General features: G+C 50.7%; 1 protein-coding gene across 1 annotated transcript in view; it reads right to left on the reverse strand.

Moving 5' to 3' along the window:
- Positions 1 to 7868: 7868 nt before the first annotated feature.
- Positions 7869 to 22799, reverse strand: part of SYT13 (synaptotagmin 13) — a gene marked incomplete at both ends in the record, with an annotated part of 38659 nt that continues 23728 nt past the window's right edge. Inside the window, 5 exons of the mRNA XM_082844756.1 lie at positions 7869 to 8173; positions 10223 to 10352; positions 14570 to 14871; positions 16338 to 16472; positions 18969 to 19194. Coding sequence (XP_082700882.1) covers positions 7869 to 8173; positions 10223 to 10352; positions 14570 to 14871; positions 16338 to 16472; positions 18969 to 19194 — 1098 coding nt within the window. The remainder of the gene's footprint in view (positions 8174 to 10222; positions 10353 to 14569; positions 14872 to 16337; positions 16473 to 18968; positions 19195 to 22799) is intronic.

Genomic DNA, 22799 nt, shown 5'->3' on the forward strand with positions numbered 1-22799 from the left:
CCCACAAAAATCTCAGATTTTATTGCAGGTAAACAGTGTTCTAATTCTCCCTCCAACTACCTCGCCTGATTCTCCACTGGCAGACTCAGTCCCCAGGGAGGGGTCCTTCCCCAGTAGTTTGCTAATGGCACTGGTCTGGGGGTGGGTGATAAGTGATGTTTTGTTGTTGTTGTTTTAATTTTTAAAAAATTTTAAAATTAATTAATTTATTTTTGGCTGCATTGGGTCTTTGTTGGTGCGCGCGGGCTTCTCATTGCGGTGGCTTCTCTTGTTGCAGAGCACTAGACGCGCAGGCTTCAGTAGTTGTGGCTCGCGGGCTCTAGAGTGCAGGCTCAGTAGTTGTGGCACACGGGGCTTAATTGCTCCACGGCATGCGGGATCTTCCCAGACCAGGGCTCGAACCCATGTCCCCTGCATTGGCAGGCAGATTCTTAACCGCTGCGCCACCAGGGAAGTCCCGATAAGTGATGTTTTCCCCAAATTGTTTTAGAAAGAAGATGGGCACACATTCAAGAAAAATATAGAAAAGTGGTTGTATTGTTTCCTCCCAGATGCTGAACCCTCCTCCTCTCAGCCCCTTCTCACCCCAGCCCAGCTTCCTGTCAGGGGCCTTCCCTCTCCCTTTTTCTGAACCTCCGCCTTCTCAGTTCCCGCCATCTTCCTCCCAGCCTGTGTCCCTTCCAGCCCCTAGGTCACCCAGAGGCTTCCTGTTGTGAAGGCCTTTCCACAGTCTCCATAGAATGTTGGGGTTCTCTTCTTTTCCCAGGGGAGGGGGAGTGGGAAGGAAGGAGCAGAGGGGCACAGCTGTCCATGTCTAACCAGCTCCGGTGAACCAGGGTCAGCCCCGCCCCACTGCTGGCCATCGGATTTGACCCACATTTGCAGCTGGGAAGCAAGGAAAAGAAAGATATTCCATCTACACTTGGCTGTGAGCTCGGTCTCCCCAAAGTGGGGCTTGGAGTATGTGGCAAGTGGGGAGGTCTAGTCCACTCCCTCCCCTCCCTCTTCTCCCCAGCTGCCCCAGCTTCCCTCTCCAAGCTTCAAAAGACAAGTTCACCCCAGAGAGAAGACTCAGGAGACTGGCCTGAAGACCCAAAGTTCTGCTATGTGACCATTTCTACAGTGATCTTGTGAGAACACATATCTAGTCGTGGTATCCTCCCTGCTTAGAAACCTCTGTTTCCCATTGCTCTTAGAGTTCAATCCAAAGTCCTGAGTGTGGCCCATCAGCTCTGCATTGTCCAGCCCCTGCCTACCTCCTGGGCTCCTGTGCCCTCCTCTGCCCATGCCCCCTGGCCTCCTCTCTGTTCCTCAAGCTCACTGGGCTCTTTCCCACCACAGGACCTCCCAGTACCCTGTGCCCCCTGCCTGGGATGGTTTCCCCAGGATGGTAGCTCTTCTCATCTTTTAAGTGTCAGCTAAAACACTTCCTTCTGAGGGGTCTTTCCTGACCATGTCCTCTAAATAGCTACCCTCAAGGCACTATTCATTGTTCCTCCTGAGATTTCCATTCATAACACTTATCTCACTTTGGAACTGTGTAATTATCGTGTGTGTGTGTGTGTGTGTGTGTGTGTGTGTGTTCCATGTCTGGTCTTCCTCCTCTGTATTGTAATGCCCATAAGGGAAAAGTAGAGACTTTTTAATACCACTGTGTGCAGTTCCTGCCACATAGTGCACCTAATCAGTGTTTATCGAAGGGATGAATGAATGAATGTAAATTTCATTTGCCCGATAAAAGTGCAATCTCAGCAATGTTGTATTGGTCACAGTAGAAATCCCAGATTCTTCCACTTTGCCTGTCTCTGTCTCAGTTTCCTCATTTGACTAGGATGCCCCAGCACTTACACTCGGCTACACCTGGCCTTGACCCAGCCCCTTCTCTACAAAGTGGAGGCGGCCCCTGAGGTGCTTACTTGAGTTCTCCTCCACTCCAACCTGCTCTTGTCCTTTGGATAATGTTCCACCCCACCCAGGCAGGTATTCCGAGTTCCCCCAGGGAAGAGAACTTTTCCAGCTCCTTCCAGAGTGGCAATTCTGAGTCCACGGTTCCAGGTAGCACTGTGAAACTACTGCCTACGCATCTGTTATGTTTCCGATAAAAACCCTTGGCCACTGGCTCTAAGTCAGAGCCTGAACTTTAGGGTTAGAGTGGTACCAGATTCAAGTCTCCCCTCTGCCTCTTACAAGCTGTGAGACCTTGGACAAGTCATTTATCTGAGTCTGCATCTTCAGGGCTCAGTACAGAGCAGAGGCTTAACAACATGGTGACCAGAGTCATTATCATCGTTACTGTTACCTCTAACATCAGGTTGAAGTAGATGCTAGGAAGTTTAGGGTTCCCTTCTTTCACCCTGAATCCCAGGGTCTACCCTGGATGAGGGGTTGCCTGTGACTTTTAATACAGAGCTACCAATACCTATGCCACAGCTGACTTGGAGACCTCTGCCTGACTCACCTTTTCCTTCTCAGCCTGGAGAGAGAGCCTCAGGGCACCTTCTTCTGGTCAACAGCTCAACTCACCTGGCTCTCGAGGGAAAGGGGACTGCAAAGGGGGTTTGTTTGTTTGTTTTTGGCTGGAAGAACAGATTTCTCCTCATCTGTCCCTGGTTTGAATCCTGAGTTTCTGAAACAGGATTTCTGCCATCACCCACTTGCCCTGAGCCACCAAGAAGGAGTGCTGGGAAATTAGGATGGGAAATCGGGCTCCAGCAGAGTCTGCCTTGAGAAGAGATCTCACCTGGCCGAGGACAAGCCACCAGTAGACTGGTTTCTATGGTAACATCTGGCTTCCAGTCCTAAGACAGGCTTCCTCCCACCTCCTCCCAGGTAGGCACCTGCCCCCATCTCTGGCTTTGGGAAGCTGCCAGGGTCCCCGCCAGGGACCATCTGTGCTGGCTCACCTGCAGGAGATGAGGGAGGGGCACAGGGGGCTTCTCCAAGGCTGGTACCAAGAAAACACCCAACCCCCTAAATCCATCCACAGCCACATCGCATGGCTCTGTCCTTGCCAGGCATCTGCCCAGGGAGGGAGACAGAACAGATGCCAGGGTTCCAAGCTCTTGAAATGTTGGGCTTCTAACCGGCTCTGAAAACATAGAAACTCTTGGGTGGAAAATTACCACTGGCTCCATTAGCAATTAAGCAAATGAGAAGAGGCTGACTCAGAGCCTCAGGTAACATCACATACTGTCTGGAGGAGCCGGTGGCTGTCAGGACACCAGGCCCGGGGCAGGGAAGGCAGGTACACGTGTACGTGGGTTTAGTCCATTTTATGCATGAGATTGGAGGCCAGAGATACATGTGAAAAGTCTCAATTACCAAATCACAAAATGTTCAAACTTGAAGAGTGATCATTTTGTCCACATTTATTTTACAGATGCGGGCACGAGCCCAGAGGCAAGTGACGTGACCAGGGCCATGAAGGTGGCAGTGACAAAGCCCAGCTGGGTTGCAGGTTCTCAGCTCCTAAATGCAGTGCTCTAAATTTGAGTTATTTCATAGGCAGGAGCAGAGTTTGTTATTTAAGGCGGTTCAGGGGGAAGGAAGCCCCATATAAAATGATTCCTGAACCCTTCTTGCCTCTTCCGTTTCTCTTTTATATAAATCCAGACTCTCAAATATTAGTTTGGGGCTCCAGGAGCCATATTCATAGTTACCTGTGAAACACAGTCTACACAGTATTTGGCTACGTGGGATAAAACCCACTTCTATTTAATTATGGAAATTTAAATCCTGGCTGTAATTAAAAGGTAACAAATATGTATATGATATAAAATAAGGAATTACATGCACAGACTTGAAAAGCAAAGGCTTTCTTTATGGCTCATTTATCCTCTTTAAGAGCCTTTGGTTTTAATTCCATGTGACCTGGCTGATTGCCTACTGACTTGAAAATTCAGGCCCTTCCCCTGGCTTAATGCCTGAGCCCCTTCCGGAAGCCAGGGCTGCAGCAGCCACCAGGAGGGCCTAAGATGACAGGATTCTGGAAGTTCCCTTGTCCCTGCCCCCCACCTGGAGCACAGGTGAACCCCAAGCCACTGCCCTGACTCTTCCAGTGATGGGAGTACCACTTCGGGGGATGTTAGAGAAGGTCTCTAGTTTCCACCTGATTTTTCTTCTCAAGAATAAAGCTAAATCCCCACGAGGCCTTGCCCAAGAATGTTCACAGCAGCATTTCCTGTAACGGAAAAAAAAAGAAAAGAAATATCTAAACATACGTCAACAGGAGAATGGGACTGTGATATATTCACGCAATGGAAAATAACACAGCAGCAAAAAAAAATAAAGGAACTAGAGCTAAATAAATATGCATGGATAAAGCTCAACATTTTAATGTAGAGCAAAAATAATGTGATGCGATTTAAACTAAAAAACACGAAATATTCTGTAGTGCTCACGGTTTACAGGTACAGGTAGTAAAAAGATAAAGAAAGGTTTGAGGTGAGAAACCCAAAATTCAGGACGGTAGTCTCCTGAGTGAGAGGCTGAGCGGATTTCAACTGTATTTGTCAAGTTTTATAAAACGTGGCAGGGGTTCACGAGTGTTTATCAAATGATTTTTTCTACACTTTATATGTCTAAAATATTAAGTAAAAGGGAATAAAAAACACCAGGCAGCTGACCCTGTTGGAAATTATTTATTTACCACTGCAAGATATTTGCTCCAAAGTGTGACACCAGACGTGTGACTACAATATCTCATGCGTCTTTTTGTGCTTCGGTTCATGATTACAAAACAGACACACACTTAGAATTGACAACAGGAACACAGGCAGCAAAAACAAATCCCAAGGACTAGGTCTCTCTTTTGGTGGTCCTCACCTCCATTTGACTTAAGCTGCCCAGGACTCCTTTACATCCCAAAGGAATTGTCCCTGAAGAACTGCTCTCCCAAATTGTTCTCTCTACGTAGCTTTGTTTGGGGTGATTTGCCATTGAATCCACACCAAGAGTCACATCTCAGATTGAAATGGACAGATGCGTGCAAGGTCTTGATCAATAGGCACTCAACAAATATATACTGATTTGAGGCAAGGAGTGAGTTGCAGGTTAATGAGATTCGACTCCCAATTCACCTCTGATTCATGCACTTCTTAGAAAATGCTTCCTGGCAAAGGACAAGGTGTTCCTTTCAAAAACAAACCACCAGATGCATTCACACAGACTCGATCACTCTAATGTGGTAGTAAATTGCAAGTGTATCTCGTACAAGGTAAGCTGATGCAAAGATTAGTGAAGTTTTTTCATCTGGCAGTCTGACATCTCTGGGTAATTTAAAATTCACTGAGATGGAGTTTTGGTGGAAAAGCACAGCTTTTATAATCTCATCTATCGTTAATTACATTTACATAGTGAGCTATAAATTGTCATTAGGTGAACGGTAATACTCAATGTCATGAATTTCTAGGCCAACTGCTGAGGTGTCTGACGACTTTACCATTGAGAACTCAGCTAGGACTCTGATTTTTATGCCGTTTACATAAAAATGTGTCTTCTCCTGCTTACTCCCCTATCCAGTCTTCATTCATCAATTCATTCAACAAATATTTATTGAGGGTGCATGAGCCAGTTCTATTCTAGGCATTTGGAACATACCAGTGAACACAACAGGCAAAAACCCTGCAAAATCTGTCTCATTTCTATACAACCTTGTTAAGTGAGGTGATGGCTGACACCTAACATGTTAAGCAGTGACATTTGACTCCCATCACTAAACCTTTGAGATCCAAAGAAATGAATGCCTCATGATAGAATGACTGTGGGTGGAGTTGGTATTCTGGGATTAGGGGCCCCATTAACTCACCTCAAACATCCTTTGGTGTGACTGTAAGGCAGGTGAATGGACTTATAAGGAAGTAGAACCCGTGTCTCCTGAATTTAAGTCTAGAATCCAGACTTTTTTAGATTGGAGTAGAAGACATTACCAAGAAGAGAGTACTGGTCAGCTTACATAGGGAATGTTTTGTTCTGTTTCAGCATGCCAACCAAAAAAGGGAGACCAGAATGGTGAGGGGGTTCTCAAAAACAAGTCGTAGGAAACCACTAACAAATGCCTTGTCTAAAAATACTTGGCAGACGGTGGTCAGCCTTAATGGGAGAGATTTCCAGTTACGTGAAAGAATTTCCCATTTGAGAGGGATTAGATATTTTTCTGTTTCTTCAGGGGATAGGTGGTAATTATTTCTAAATGCTTTTCTACTTCTGTCCAGAAAGGGAAAAATAACGACAAAACGTTGATATGTCTCTACTCAGATTCTTAGGGAGAGACCAAGAATGATTTGACTTGTTAAAGGACTGAAGGAAAGGAATTCATTTTTAGGTCAGGGGCCTGGGTGACATCTGAAGGAGTTTAGATGTCAGTATTAAAGAGTCCAAATGTAGAATCCATGGTTCTGGAAATGCCTGGGATGACTCTGGCGCTTTCCGGGCATGGTCAGTTGCCAACATGAAGCTTAAAGATGATCTGCTGGCGGCCTCGGAGTTTGTTTCTAGCCAGGGATGCCTATAGCTCTCAAGCACAATTTCATCTATCACATCATTCACAGAGACAGAGCTGCCACGTCACTAGTCCTATTTTATGGATGGTCAACAACAGAACCCAGGAATCCTGGTTCCCAGGCAGAGATTATAACCACTCAGCAAGGCTCATAATATGATTAATGATGTGGACAGCTATTTGGAATAATCAGGTAGTGAGTTGAAACCTAGCTGCTCATTACTTACTAATGAAAGTGATAGGTTCTAAAAACAGAGGGACAGGGGCACATTTGCAAAAGACCTCCTTTCCTTCTCTACCTCCACAGAGCCAGACTAAATTATGTGCCCCAAACTGAATTTCTCCTCAAGTGGCTGGTATACTGAGAAGGGATGCGTTTGACTCAGAGGGTCACTTCGGTGATGCTGGTGGACATGACAACCAGCACCCAATAACTAACGGGAGATCCTACCTAGTCCTGGTCAGGGAAGGTCTCCCCAAGTATAATATAAATTGATTTTGAGATGAAACAATACAATTATTCAGTAGAAAGCACAAAATTCAGTCCAAGAGCAGGATCTGAAAAGCACAGATGAAAACATTAAGAATTCAAATGATGACATTAAAAACGGAGGCTCCTATATTTTACACGAACAGTTAGGATGTCCAGCATCGACACTGGCAGCCCCAGGGTGCTGGGGGCCTGACGAGGACTGTGAAATCCTGCCTGGGATGTTGTAAAAGGGATCTCTCCAAGTGCGGCGCTCCAACCTTGGCATGCAAACTGCTCTGTGTTTGTTAAAAATGCAGCCTCCTGGGGTGCAGCCAGGATTACGGATTCGGAATGTCTAGAACAGGGCCTGGGAATCTGCTGGTGATTCTCCACGCACTAAGGTTCGAGAACTGCTGGGTTAGTTAGTGCCTGGGGTCAGTAGCATGATTTCATGCTGGCTAAGATTCCATCCGCCCTGACGATCTCTGATTCTTATGAGATGATCCAGGATACATCATTTCTGTCATCCTTTTTGACACACTTATTTTTAAAAAGCCACATTCCTTGCATCCATTATTCCCCAGATTAAGCATTCCCTGCATCTGGCCTGAACCCCGCTGCAAAACCTGCACACAGACCGTATACGATAAGCGTCTCTTCAATCACACAGGGAAGCAAAACGCATTCCTCCTGACCCAAATGTCCCGTCTCCGCCCTGCCCGGCCTTGCTTGTTTTTAAGAAACAGGAGTGTGATGGGAGAGGAAGAGGGTCCTGGTCTTCACACACACATCTGTCTTCTGGTGTCAGAATGCGAATGGGGCACAAGAGGAGGTCGTAGAGGACAGTGGGGCTGGGAGCGGGCTGCGCCCGAGGAGGGTGGCGGCCTGGGCGGCTGGCTACGGGCGCAGCTGGTGCCACATGGCGATCTGCCGGCGTGGGTTCTTCAGCATCTCCTCCCAGTGGCTGCGCTCGGAGCCCGAGGCGTGCAGGCCCAGGCTGCAGCGCCCAAGCGGGCAGCTCTGCCCCTCGGCGCCCTGGCCCAGCACGTCCAGCTCCACACTGGAGGCCCGCAGCAGGTCATCCGGCAGCTCAAACATGATCATCTCGTTCCACACGGGGTTGATCTTGTGCTTGGCGCGTTTCGTCTGCTTCTTCTTCAGCTTCCGAGCCTGGTGCTTCAAGGTCACCTTGACAGAGACATCTGGGGAGAGACAGGGGGACAGAGACAGAGAGAAGGGCCGAGAGTGAGCTTCTGGGGCGTGGTGGGGCCTGGGACGATATTCCCTCTTGGGGATGGAGAGACAGGCTCTCTGGCCCAAGATCTGCACTGAGGCACCCTCTCTACCACCCCTCCCCCACCTCATGGGCCATGTATTCACTCAACAGCTATTAAATGCCCACCATACGGCAGACACTGATCTAGACATGGGGATACGGCAGAAGCTCCTGCCTCAAGTGTGGAGAACAGACCATAGCACAATATATATGGCTGGTCATCAGGCGGCCCATGACTGGGTCACGCTAAGGTACAGCCAGGAAGGTTCGTCATAAGCCCTTCCGAGCGCCTTCATGTCCCACATCAAACCAGGCCCAGGATGATGGCTCAGACGTCCTGCAGCTTCATTTTTTTTTTTTTTTTTTTTTTTGCGGTACGCGGGCCTCTCACTGTTGTGGCCTCTCCCGTAGCAGAGCACAGGCTCCGGACGCGCAGGCTCAGCGGCCACGGTTCACGGGTCCAGCCACTCTGCGGCCTGTGGGATCTTCCCGGACCGGGACACGAACCCGCGTCCCCTGCATCGGCAGGCGGACTCTCAACCACTGCGCCACCAGGGAAGCCCCTGCAGCTTGATTTTAAACTCAGCCCAGAAACACTAAGCCATCCCTATGTCTTCATCCGCTCGGTTCTCCGTCCAGGCGTTGTTGTCTGTTCCTAAGCTAGTCGGTCTCCGGCTGGTTGGTTGAGTTCTTCTCATCTGTTCTTTTGCAAGTTCTACTTGAGGATCCCGACCTCATGCGGAGGGTGAGGGCAGCCTGCCTTGACCCCCAGTAGAGCTCTCCACCCCAGGAGACTGGCCAGCAGGTCACTAGACAAGCTTTCTCGTAACATCACGAGGCTCAGGACTCAGACTGTGTTTTCATGAGTCAGGGTTTCCGAAGCCAGTGTGAGCATAATTGTTACTCTGTATTTATTGCTATAATTATCACCCCCAGGTGGTTAGTTTGTTATTTCAGCAGAGATATTTGAGAGATAAAGTGTTGAGCTGTAATTGTCCTGACAGGAGCTATAAAAATTTAAAAAAAAAAAACGGAGGAGGAGGCAAAGTATTGTCTGGAAGGGATGAGGAAATTGCAATGAATTCTGACCTTTGGCGCAGGAATCTGTCAGCCAGACCAACTCTTCTGATTTCATTCGCCAAAAATCTCTTGCTCAAAGGTTCTGAATGCAGAGGCAATTCTTTATTTGTTTGCTGCTATAAATATCTATTTATTTATATCCTGCTCTGAGCACTTGGCTCCGGGTCCAGGTATCCTAGGGCTGACCAATGTTGCTTTTCTGCTCTGACAAGAGAGGCTGTTTGGTCCTTAAGACTTGGGGCCTGTGCTGGGGTATCCAGAAGGAGAAGCCAAGGCTTCCAGAGTGCTGAAGAGATGTTTATTTGGGTACATGCACAGACGCCACCTTAGCCTGTGCACCCACATGCCGTCTGCTGTCACCCACACTCAGCTGGTGTGGGGATGGCAGGCTGGCAAAGGCTGGGAAGAGAGGGGAGCCTAGGGTGGGTGTGGGGAGTAGAGTGGTGGCTAGCTGAAACTGGGGAGGGAGAACCCTGGCTTCCCGACACCGGCCTGGAAGGTGGGTCCAGCCAGGTCTGGTTGATGAGGGCTGGCCTAAGTTTTCCCTACAGCCCAGACACTCCACTCCCTGGCTGCAGTCTGATTCTTGGCTTCCTATGACCCACGGGTAAGGCTGATTCTTCTCGTGATGGGTCTGCAACATAGGGAGCCCCAGGTAGCTCATTCCTGGGCCCCAGGGGGTGGGATTGGCCCAGGAGTGAATGCATGTGACTTTAGAGAAGTGAGTGTGTCCTTCCAAATTGGTTTGTATGTTTGGGGTGGAGGACACAGCTGAGGCTGACTCCACAAACGCACTCATGTTCCACATCCCTGCTCACCTGTGCCCACTGCCTCCCAGGTGCCACCCGCCCCCGCAATGGGAGGGGCCCTAGCTCCCCTCTCACACCTCACTCACCCTTCCCCAGGAGCTCCTTGGACTGATTAGCATGGAGGTTCTTGGCCTTAATCAGCACCAGTAGGAGGCGGTTGGCAGCCGGGAGGTAGCTGATGGAGAGAAGGACCTCTCCCGTGCCTGCAGACGGCTCCTGAAACAGAAGAGGGGATGCACGAGGTGAGTCTCATTTAGGGATGCCTTCTGACTCCCTCACTATCGCTGAGGCTGGGATCACACTGGCCTTGTATCCAACGGGCATCCTGGGAAGAGTTTACCCATCAGCACTGCTGTCTCCACCCTCGCAGAAGGGAGGAAGGTACAGAGTTCCGTGTAGCATGTGTTTCAATACAAGTTTTTTTCACTTGCCACAAAATGTGATTTTCCAAATAGTTTACATTCAAATCCAACATATAAAACAGATCAAAGAGATGCCATTCAGGATGTGGCAGGGCCAGAGGGCCTGGACCCCCTCTCACCTCCATCACCCCCGCCCCCGGCTCCTGGGGCATCTGTATAGAGCCCTAGCGTTCTAGGGAACAGAGTTTGAGAACCACTGCATTGAGTGATCAGGTCCCTGGGGCAGCGGGCTGCTGTAAGACATTACTCTGCTTGAAAAAATAATCCCTTCCAGGCCCTGCAGGCCTGAGAGAGTCAATAATGCGATGTACCAATGCTGAACAGGGCCTGGCTTGGTCAACAGCATAGCCAACCGTGTCAACAAAAGGCCGGGCCTGTGAGGGGAGGTACCACACCAGAGACACTGGCAGTAACTGATTTGCAGGAGGTGCTGATGCCTCCGGCAAGCGTCCAGCATGTCCATCCCCCACCGGCAGCTTTACAGAGTGTCTCCACTGAAATTCCTACAAGAGTTTGCTTGGAATTTCAACAAATCCATTGAGGGACGAAAACGAGTGAAAGAGACACCACAGGAGGCAGGTCACAGCCCAAGGGTAGTGCTAAGAGTATAGACGCTAGAATTGTTTGTCTGGTCTCAGTTCCAATCTTACCATTTACTAGCTGTGTGACCTTAGGCAAGTTATTTCTCTTTCCAAGACTTCCATTTCCTCATCTGTAAAATGGGAACAATAATATCTCCACCCAATGGGGTTGTGAAAATTAAATGAGTAATTATTTAACGGCTTAGAACAGTGCCTGGCACACACGACAGCATCTGTCCCCTTGCTTTGACGATTACCATTAGTTATCAAGAAAGGACAATGACTACTTCTTGAGTTGATTAAGTGGGAACATTGTTTCTGGGTGAATGGGAGCCAGTCTGTGCTTAGGGAGTGAAGCTGGATGGAGTAGCTGGCCAGCCCTCTGCCGGGGTCACACCTTTCATCCAGGAAACATGTCTTCAATAGGATCGGAATGATTCAACTAGCCCTAAGTGGCTAGTTATGTGATGGAATGATTCTGGGAGATGCCAGGAATTTGGTAATGGCATTAAGGGTAGCAGCTAACATGACACACTCTGTGCTGGGTGCAATTACAGTATCTATCCCCCAAGCCTTCGTCTCCACAAAGCCATCCCCAGCACCTAGCACACAGCTGACGCACAATACATATTTGTGAGAAGGAAGGGTGAGACACCCCATTTAACCTTGACAACAAGAGTAAGAGGGATACTGACCTCGTTCCCATTTTAAGCATAAGACCCTGATGCTCAGAGAGGGCCCTTCACTGCCTGAGGTCATGTAGCCAGTAAGTAGCAAAACTGAGCCTTGAACGGGGGTCTGGTTTAATAGCAAAGCCCCAGTCCTAAACCCGTGGTCCTCCAGCATCCTCGGTGGACAGACCTCTCATTTCACAGTAAAGGAACTGAGTTCAGGCATGTGTACTGAGGGGTGGCAGCTGAGCTGGGATGGGCAGCAGCCTCCTGATTCAAGATCACTTATTGGAGGTCCACAGTTGTTGGCCTGGGCTGTGGCCACAGGGTGACCAAGTGAGAGCAGCCTGGGCCCATCAGCCCGTGAAGGGCTCATCACCTCTGTGTAGGGAGCCGCGAGCCCCAGATGAGCCCAGCTGGCTGTGCCGCAGCTGGAGAATTTGAACAGCATCTGCCCCCTCGGCTCTGCTGTTTAAAGTACCTGCTGACAAAAATAACCCGCCTTCTTTCTCCATCTTTTCTCTGTTTATACCCGCACGCACCACCCCTGCGTCTTTCTCTTGGGTTCTCAATGAATCATTCCAGCCGCCCTTGGAGTGGGTCACTCCGTGGTCCCTGGTGACGCACATGCCACTTTTGGCTGAGTGTCTTCCGGTGAGAACTGGGGCACCACTGGCACCTCCTTTAACCCATTCTGACCGAGAGAAGAAAACCACGTGGGCTCCAGCAACTGGTGGCTCCGCCCACTTTGTTCATATCGGCCCGCACCCTCCAGCTAGTGGGGGCAAGGGGCTCCCAGCCTGGCCTTGGGGCTCTCATACACCGAGAGCCCCATCCCAGACTTCTGACTCCACGCCGCCCTCTGAGATTGCTCACATTCGCGGCAAGCAGGCCAGCGGTCCAAGTGGACGTGCGAGTATATTTGCGGAACAGTGACGGCTACGATGAGTGTAACGATCATTAGGATGGATGAGCCGTGAGGGCAGGTCTTTTGTCTTCATCACTGCTGTGTCCCCAGCTCCCAGCACTGTACCTGGCACACGGTGGGAACCGGGCAAAGTATTTGTGGAATGAATGAATCACTTTTGTTCTTCTGGGGGAAAGGATGGAAACAGGTTAGGTGCCTGGGATTTCTGCCCAGATAGGCTGCATTTCTACGATTGGGAAGCAGCACCAGACTCTCCAAAGCCCTGAGGTGGAGCCCCTCCATCTCCTGAGGAAGCTGGTTTACCAGCTGAACAAACCAAAGTGTCGGGTTCCTCCTCCCCGGGGGGCCCAGGCTGTGCTTCCACACAAGTCCCAAATCACACACCAATTAGAGAGTGTGCTCGGGAACAGCCGGGGTCCAGCTGAGCGTGGCTGTCAGTGTTTATCAATTTGCTGAGGCTGGGAAAGAGAGGAAGATAAGGCGAAGAAGATATCCTAGCAAGAAGTGGAGCAGGTGGGGCGGGAAAGCGTACTCTCCCCTCCCTCGGGGTTCATCAGGAAAGGCGCCGCTGACTGCTGTCTCGGGCATTGTCGGGCACTTACATCCCACAGCGGCAGGAGGACGACCCGGGATTTCCAACCAGACTGACCTGGCCTCAGGACCGAGCTTGCCAGTTCCCAGGTGGGCGACCCCACGCGGGTCACTGAGCTACTCTAAGCCTCAGTTCTCTTGCCTGTAAATGCCATAGTCCTGGTGTCACTTCCGCCTGGTTGATTAGGGACAGAACTTTGGCAAAGTTTGAAGCATAGCAACGGATAGACGGCAAAAGCTCAAAAAGTAGTGTCTTTGTTAGTATCTTTATTACTCCAGCGTGGGAGCCAGCAAACTTTTGCTGACCAGGTAGTAACTATCGTAGGCTTTGTGGGCTATACAGTCTCCAGATAAGGCACTGACCAGCTGGTTGAGAGACTGGTCATCCAGAAGGTTCCCTCTAGGCACCGTCACGGCAGAGCCTTGGATGAGGCCTGGACCTGGGGGCCTCAATAGCCGCACACTGTCCTGCAGCCCTGACCTTCCTCGACCCCCCCTCACTGTCCTGGCCTGTGGGGAATGATGGTTTGCTCTCCAAGGAGCCTCTCTCTGAACAGCGAGGCAACTCAGCAGACGCTTGTTTCCCACTCACGGCTTCTGCAGCAGCAGAAGGGTGGGGAGAACCATCCCAGGCTACAACCAACACCCCCTAGCCCTGATCGGTCCTTCAAAGCCCAGCACAAGCACCACTGCACACCAGGCCTTTTAGAACTCCCCGTCTGAGCGCTTCAGTTAGGCCCCTCTTAGATGCCTTATGTCAGATGTCATCAGCATCATAGCCATCATCACCGTCATCGTCATCTGTTCCAACTTCTCCCTCAGGCCTGTACTTTCTACGAGTAGAGGGGCTCTGCCCGGCGCTCCTCTCCCCTGCACTGCCTGGCTCACACTAGGTGCAGGGGGAGTATGAACGGTTGTAAATGGGGATAATATTGTTAGCACCAGAGCCAATTCACTCACAATGCGATGTTTTCCATGATGGCGAGGCCAGGGGTGGGTGTGTGCGTGGCAAGCTAGAAGCAAAACTAGACACCAGGAATCCCCAGTCCTGAGCTATCAGTCTGCTCCAGCCCCCCACCCTGTTCAAGACTCCACCTCACTTTGATAACCCGCCTCCCTCTCCAGACCCCCGCCCCTAGCCTGGGAAGTTCTCCGAAGTTTGTTCCATGAGCACTGGCCCAGTCCTGCATCCCATGTGCCACTAACAGGTTTTACCTCTCCCGGAGAGAGGCAACCCTACCTTAACTGAAGTCTTCAGCTCGCCCCACTGGGCGGACCCCAGAGGCACCGACACCCCATCCAGGCCCAGGCGCAGCTCCCCGGCCACACTGTGGCGAGAGAAGCGGTCGCAGGTCCTCAGGGTCAGTGTCAGGGTCGCTGTGGGGAGCTCCCCCTCTGCCAGGGGGAGCACGAGGCCTTCCTCCCACGTGGTGTGCAGCTGCCGCTTCTTCAGGGCCGTCTGGGCCTCCACGGAGCCCATCGTGTTGGCCACGCTGCCCTGGATATAGCAGTCACAGCCTCCGTCATGGTCACTGGTCACAGCTGCAGCCGGGGAGAAAGCAGCCAGATGTAGGGCTTATGAGGACCAGGGGAAGGGAGAAGTAGGGCCCTGCTGTGAGCTGCAGAATCCGGCTTAATCGTCATGACCTCGGGCGTCTGAAAGACCCCGCCGGGGCTGACGACACTGGCTTCGTGGAATCGCCTTTCAGTAAAACATTTAGAAATGGGAGATCTTCCTCATGACTCTGAGATTTCCCCAAGGCGCCAGGGCCCACAAACTGCTGATGATTTTCATTCGTCTTGCTGCTGATTCCATAATTCGTTTGCTCTCTACACTAAATACTTACCACACAACTACCTGTGATATAAATCGCTTGGCCGCTACCTCATGACTGCTGTCTTGCATTCTGAACTTTGGGGTTTTTAAGGCTTCCCCGTGTGGAAATTTGCACCTGTGGAGCTTTTATGACTGGTTCCTCAGTGATAATCTGAGAAGTGGTAGCTGGCGTTACCCAGGCAGAGAAGATGAAGAACTGAGGCCATGTGTCCTAATAGAAAGAGCCCTGCACTGAGCTTCAAGGGAACTGGGCTTAGTCCTGGCCCTGGCACCAGTTAGCTGGAGTGACCTTAGACAAGTCACCTGACGTTGCTAGACTTCAGTTTCCGAACTGTAAAATGGAACTACTGTGAAGTCCAAATATAAGAAAGTATATGAAACACTAAAAAAAATCTTAAAAGAAGTAAAAACGAAAAACACACCCTCAAAAAAATAAAATTAAGTACAAAAGTCCAGTTTATCCTGTCCCCAGCTTCTAGCTTCCAGGAACCCCAGAGTAGCTCATTTTTAGCCCCGATTCCTTTGCAAAGTCTTAGCTTTGTTTGCTGATGGTAAAGTGAATTGTCAGGGTGGGGAGACCAGGGACATCCTGACCCTGTAGGAAAGACTACCTGGTTCTAGGACTACAAAAGCTTTGCTGACCATTCAGAATACCCTCTGTGTCTAGCACAGGCCCTGTCCAATGTCAAAGGCATCTATGGCAGAGACGACTAGCTGTTCACCAAAACCCATTCCCTTCTTTTAACTGGGCACCTGCTAGGCCACATTTCCCAGCGTCCTTTGCAGTCAGTGGTCATGTGACCAAGTTCCAGCCAATGGGAAGTGAGCAGGCGTGATGCATACCTTACGCAGGATACGGCTTTTAAGGAACAGTTGTGCCCTCTCCCTGTTCTCCCCATCCTTCCACCTGCTAGATACAGATGACAAGGAGGCCTCAGTGGAAGGAGCCCCGTCCCTGAATCACTATTTGGAGGAAAGATGTCCACCAACCAGGAATCTCCACTTTGGACTGGTATATGAGAGAGAGGAAAAACCCCTGTGTGTCTGAGCATCACACACGTCAGGGTCTTGTTTGTTACAGAGTGCTAATCTAGTACCCAGTGCTACCTCCAGCCAGATGCTCTGGGGAGACAAGCACAAAGAAGGCCGTGAAAGTCAGCTAAGAACATACCTTCCAGGTGAGTCACAAATAGTTCCGCATTTTGCCTGTCGTAGTCCAGACAGTAGTGAAGTTTGGGAGCTTGGTTCCATCTGGCAGCCTTCTCTGGGTTCCAAGTCTCCATGACACAGACATCCTCCACCACACCTGTTAAGAAGGTAAAGCCATTACTCCCACCCACGCTGGGGTCCTGTTTTCCAGATCATGCCTTTTCCATCTCTGCCACAAATCCAAACCCAAAGCTTCCTAACCAGGTGCAAAATCATGGTGGCTGCACCAGGGGACCACCTGTGGTCCCGGGCATTACCATTCAAGGGACCATCACAGCCCAGTGGGCAAGACATGGGCTTTGGCGTCAGACATGAGCTGTTACATAACAGTTATGTGACCCTGGACAAGTTACTTGACTTCTTTGAACCTCAGTTTCCTCATCTTTACAATGGGAATGATAGCGGTTCCTTCTTCCTGGAGTTCCTGTGAGCATTAAATGAAATAAAGTGAGAAAAGTGCTTAGCCCAGGGCCTGGCCCCTGGTGAGCTTTCAGCAGGGGAAACTGTCACAGACTGTGTGGTCCTGATCATCCTGTTTCAAGCAAATCATTCCCCAGCCCATCTCCAGCTCCATCTCTCTCACAGAGTCCAATCCCTGCTCCCCAGGAGTTCATGGCTGGAAATAAATGTCAGAGAATTAGTCAGGCAGGAGTAGATACTGGAGGGCAAGGCTGGAGATAGTGGATTTGACTTCAGAGCATGCTCACTCTGCCCCTCACTTGGACAGGAGCCAAACATCTAAGATTCTCATTAGTCAAGCATAATGAGAATGAAAGGATCCAGCAGCTGAGGAGACTCCACTTGTAGCAAATTGGAATTTAATTTTTTTTTTGATTTTCAGGACTAATTTAAAGGGCAGAAATATAAAAGAGTATTTAATTTCCAAAATGGTTCATTATTGGGTTCCTGCAAGTAGTGAAGACTCTCCCTGGTGTGTCTAAGCAAGGAATGGGTTGGCCAGGATGTGAGCGTAATGTGTATAAGCCAAACGAACACCCACCAGAGCTCTCGGGTCTCAGACTGCTTCAGCCTTCAAAATCAAAACCAAACCGAGACCAAACCAAACCCAGCACCCCTGGGAAATGCAGAAGCAGCTTCACCTTCAAAAACCAGGACCCCGTATATGTATAACTGATTCACTGTGCTGTACAGCAGGAAGTAACACAACATTGTAAATCAACTATACTTCAATAAAAATTAAAAAAAAAAAAGAATCGGGACCCTGAGCTCTAAAAGGGGCTGATGAGAATCATTGATGGTGGGAGTAGACTGAGTTGCGCACATCATGGGGACAGTGTCTAATCGGGCGTCCTCTCCCTCTGCACACCCTGGCCTCTGGTCAGTATTTGCTGAACCAAACAGCTCTTAGATTTCAGTGGAATCAGGACTTGGTTGTTGCCTTCTGTGGTGGGGAAAGGAATGAGGAACCAGAAAGAGAAAACAAATGGATGTGTTGTGAATTCTTCAAAGTTTCAGACTCTGAAGTACCCTGCTGCTGTCCTTGGTGGAGAGTGGCCAAGCCTGGCTTCATCCCAGCCTCGAGAAGTCTGGGGCTCCCAAGGAGCCCTCCTGTGATTCTGCTTCTGATTCTGATTACCACTCCCAAGGGTCCTCATGCAAATTGTTCCCCACCCTCCAAGCTTAAGCTCTCAAGGCCTCAATGGGTTTATTTTCATTTAAAATGTGAGCTGGCAAACCTGGAGGCTAAAAGCCAACCAGGATTCGCTCCTGCCACCAGCACTACCTGTATTTGTTCTTGAAGAAATGCCAGCGTAATCACTGTGGTTCTGGGCTGGGTTGGTGGGGGGGCACCTGTTCACTGGCCAGCGTGGTGCTGGCCCCAGGCCAGAAGATGCCTTAGCCAGTTACGCTGCTTCTGTTTGCACCATCTCCCTCTCCAACCACACAAACCATGTAACGATCCATTCTCCTGGCTGGATTTCTTGTCTCCTTATGAAAGTCTGCATGCTCCCTTGGGTTAGGCACTGTCTCTGCCTGCATATCTGCCCCAGTGTCCAGCATAGCGCTGTACACAGAAAGGTGTGACATTCTTGATGTTGATGGTGATGAGAAGGAGAATAGAAACAATACTAATGATGATGTTTTGATTACATCCTTGTGCCAGGCTCTGAGTTAAACACTTTCTATGCATTATTTTGTTTATACTTTACAACAACCCTACTGGGCAGGTGATAGTATGATCCCATTTTATATACGAGGAAATCGAGGCCCCCAAAAGATTAGCAACGTGACCAGGGTCACACAATGGGTATATAAAAGGGGAGAGATTAAACCCATGACTCTGAAGCCCGTAGTTTGACCGCAGCTCTTTATCCCCTCTCTATAGTGGTGCCCATGTCTAGAAAGGGCCTCTCCATTTCCCAGTGGAAAGTTGGAGGCCTCGGGGAGATGCCATGTGGGAACATGCAGGGAATAAAGGGCTAAAGGGCTGTAACTCCAAGGTGCTGTGCCCACTGCTTGCCCAGTGCCCAATGCCACGGACACTGGGGCTGGCCATGCCCACCATCTACAGAGATGCTTTCACCCCTCGCTGAGTACTGCCCATGGAAGAGTGAGGGGCAGAGACCCCTACCATTCTGAGGAAGGACGAACAGCTCCTCTGTGACCTGCCTCTTGAGGCGGCTGTCATTCGGGGCCTGGGGGCTGGCAGGTGCAGCGGGCTCCGCTGTGGTCCTCAGCGTGTAGTCAGCGTAGTTGATGACCTCGGGGGCCGTCACAGCCGGCCTGGGGCCGTAGATATCTGGGAACTTGAGGAGGGCTCGGGGCTGAACGGGCTCTGTGGACTTTTTGACGTTGAACTGCACACACAAATCACTCTGATTAGTCCACGAGAGGATCTCCTGCCTGTTCCCACCCCCAGAAATGACAGTAGATGACCTGAGCTTTCAGGGGAGGCAGAGGGAGGGCTGTGGCTCCTTTCTGCTCTGAGGACCATGACTTGGGAAGGCAAAATGTCACCTCCAAGCGCAGCAGAACCCCCAACACCATGAACCACGCCGGGGCCCGCTGCGGTGCCAGCCCTGTTCGCCCATCCCCCGCATCCATCCCCCATGCACCCTACAGCTGTGCCCCAGGCCTATCACGGTGGCCTTCCCTCCACTGCTCTCATCTGCGCCACCTGCCTCTTTGTTTTCCCTCCTCCTAGTTTTTCTCTCTTATTCCTCCTCCCCCTCCACTTCTCCACCCAATGGTTCAGAAACGTCTGTGGCCCCACAGACATTTGCAAGACATCCAAACTCCTTGCAGTGACCGATAAGTGCTTGCCCAGCCTGGCCCTGCTCATCTTTCTGACATTGCCCCCAAACCCCTTTCCAGCCACTAAGCAACCTGCTTCACAAACAGGCTGAACTCTTTCTGGGTTTGGCTTCTGGCCCCCAACTCCTCCCCGCAAACCACTCACCCCCACCTCCACCAGCTCTAAATTAAGTCCCTCCTCCAAGCCTGTCCCTCCTTATCACCACATCCAGCTTTGCTTTACAGCATCTCTCTCACCCTGTATTGTTTTCACCATAGCCTGACCTGTTTGTGGTCAGTCTCTCCCACTAGTATGTGAGCTCCACAAGCACAGGGATTATGTCTTGTCTTTTTCCTGCAGTGTCGGCTCACGGGGTGCACACAATACATACTTGTGGCTAGGGCTGCCATGTTCAGTTGTGTGCTCTGTGCACTGCACAAAGATGTCTGGATGCGGAGCAAGTCGGGGCTGAAATGCAATTTGTGCACCCCTTGCCCAGCTATGTGCCCTGGGGTAGGGCTGAGTCCACCTCGGGGAAAGTCCATCTTTTCTTTACACAAAGACCCACCTGCTTGTCAAGTCTTAGGTGAGCAAGGCTGCCTCATACAGGAGTGGAATCTCCTATCTTTGCCTCCACTGGGGACTGAGATTTCTCCTACTTGAGGGATTCAAAGTTATTTAACAGGCAGCAATACCGAGGACCCGTCCAGTCCCCAGGAAATTGAGGGTGGACGACCAGATCTAGAGCTTGAGTTGCTGGCGCACCGGGTGGGCAGCCCACAAAACGGCCCTCAGCTTGAGGCAGGTAACAGCCCACAGCAGAGCCCCCAAGGAGCTGCCTGCCCTCCATGCTGTCCTGCTGTCCTCCTGCCCCCCTGGCTCTGCCGCTGTTGGAGAGGCTGGCCAGGCGTCAAGGCTGCTCTACCCAGTGGCAGGAGTGGCTGAGAGGCTGGGACGAGTGTGCAGTCCTGGAGGGGGCGGTGGCTGCACCGTTTCAAAGTTCAGGTTTAGTGTGTTTCCACTCTGTACATTTCACTGCCCCAGGACAACCCCTGGACGTTCTTCCCTGGTTGAGACTCAGTCCCCAACCGTTCCTGAAGGAGGCTGGAACTTGATGATGGGAGCATTCCTAACTATCCTCATTGACTAGACAATGGACGGAGAGTCCATGAGAAGGTGCGAAAGGGGTGAGAAGCACGAGCCAGCCTCTCCTGAGCACCCACTTCCTGCGGGCACCCTGAGGGCTGCAGCCCCTGCATTGCCTCATGTATCCTTCAGAACTCCCTAAGGGGCTTAGAGAGGATAAAACCCTTCATTCCCCGCTTGGAAACACTGCCCAGTAGGCTATAATGCAGCCCAAGCTAGGACACCTCTATCCTGATCTCTGCTGAGCGCATCTGGCACGCATGAGCTCGAAAAGCACTTCCGACTTCAATGGACCAAGGTTGCCCTGGACCAGACAGTGCGGGCAGTGACAAGATCAAGCCTAGACCAGCCTGGCCCCAAAGCCCACTGCCCCAGTGGCCCCCAACCTTTCTTCTGCCTTCAAGCCTTTGCCAGGCAGCACCCACCCTTCAGAGACGCTTGTCATTATTACACATTTCGACTAGGCACCCTGGGAGGAGCTGTATGATTTGTAAAGTCAGGCCCCCCTTTGCACCTCCACCACATTGAGAGTGTCACTGGGCATCCAGGGGCCTGGCTTCTAGTACTGACCCAACCGTCTGAGCTTGAGGAACTTTTGGCAGGTCATTTCACCTCTGAGTTATCGCTCAAGAGGCAACGTGATTTCAAGGCTTGTTTCACTCCCACAAGCCAAGCTACAAAGAGGTGGGAGACTCTGTTCTTTATTTGCCGGTACAGGTGAGTTGGGGAGACAATCACAAACAGGAGAGTAAATAAGAGTATATTTGGGGCTTCCCTGGTGGCGCAGTGGTTGAGAGTCCGCCTGCCGATGCAGGGGACGCGGGTTTGTGCCCCGGTCTGGGAAGATCCCACGTGCCGCGGAGCGGCTGGGCCCGTGAGCCACGGCCGCTGAGCCTGTGCGTCTGGAGCCTGTGCTCCGCAACGGCAGAGGCCACAACAGTGAGAGGCCCGCGTACCGCAAAAAAAAAAAAAAAAAAAAAAAGTATATTTGACAGTTTGGGACTGCCGTACAGAAGCAGGTGGCAGACAGCCTGTGTAAATAACAGGTGGGAGAGAGCAGAGGACACCTGCAGGGGGCAGGCAGAGGAGTCCTGGAGGTCAGGGAGGAGCCAGGGCGTGAGCTAGACCTTGAAGGACAGGGGGTCTGGAAGGCAGAGGGAGGGCTGGGGAGGAAGGTTGGACCCCGGGAGGAGACACACAGAGCAATGGCCAATGTCCCCATGTCTTTTTGTCCTCCACAAAGTGTTGCCTGCCTCTAACATTTCATCTGACTTATGCTAATTATACTATTTCACAATAAAGAAACGGAGAATGGAGGAAGTTCAAGGTCATACCACTGATGTGCAGTCTATAACCAAGCCTCCAGACAGTTCTCACTTCCAATTTGTGTCATTTCCACTGCCTTGCAGCTGTTTTTCAAAAAAATAAGTCCTTATTTGTTTTGGATGCTGGATTCTAAGTGGCAACTGCAGCATCACGGGGTTCGGGCTGCCAAGACTCCCTCCTGTGCGGCAGCTTCCCACAGCTTCCCGCAGGCCACTGGACCACATCCTCTTCTCAGAGTCACCCTGTTCTGTCACTTGTTGCGGTCAGAACTGAGGCTTTTGGGCTGGTCTAGGGAACACTTTTACATTTACACTCGGTTTCATCTCAGTTCAATCATTTTAGAAAAGGGCTATGTTGATTAATTCCCAGTTAGATCAAATTTGGCTGACTTTGCATTTTTAATGGGGAAATAATCACTGGGCTCAGTTTTGAGTGAGGTCCAGTCTGTGTCAGCTCAAGTCTCTGCAGAGCCTGAGTTCGAATTCCTCCCTACACAGTGGGTCTCACTTTGTGTGCCCCTGAGAACCTCAGGAGCCTGTAACGGGCTAGGCTTTTCTTGGGTGTCCGTCAGTATCCATTCCCTGCTCCCTCTACCTTCCCTCCAGGTCACCAGGCTTTCTGGGCCCCACCCCAGCTCCGGGGCAAGGGTGGGGAGGGGGGTTCTCTTTGGTCTGATTCCAATCGTTCTTGGCATCA

This window comes from Leucopleurus acutus, assembly GCF_964270905.1.
Source record: "Leucopleurus acutus genome assembly, chromosome: 8".
Taxonomy (NCBI): Eukaryota; Metazoa; Chordata; class Mammalia; order Artiodactyla; family Delphinidae; genus Leucopleurus; species Leucopleurus acutus.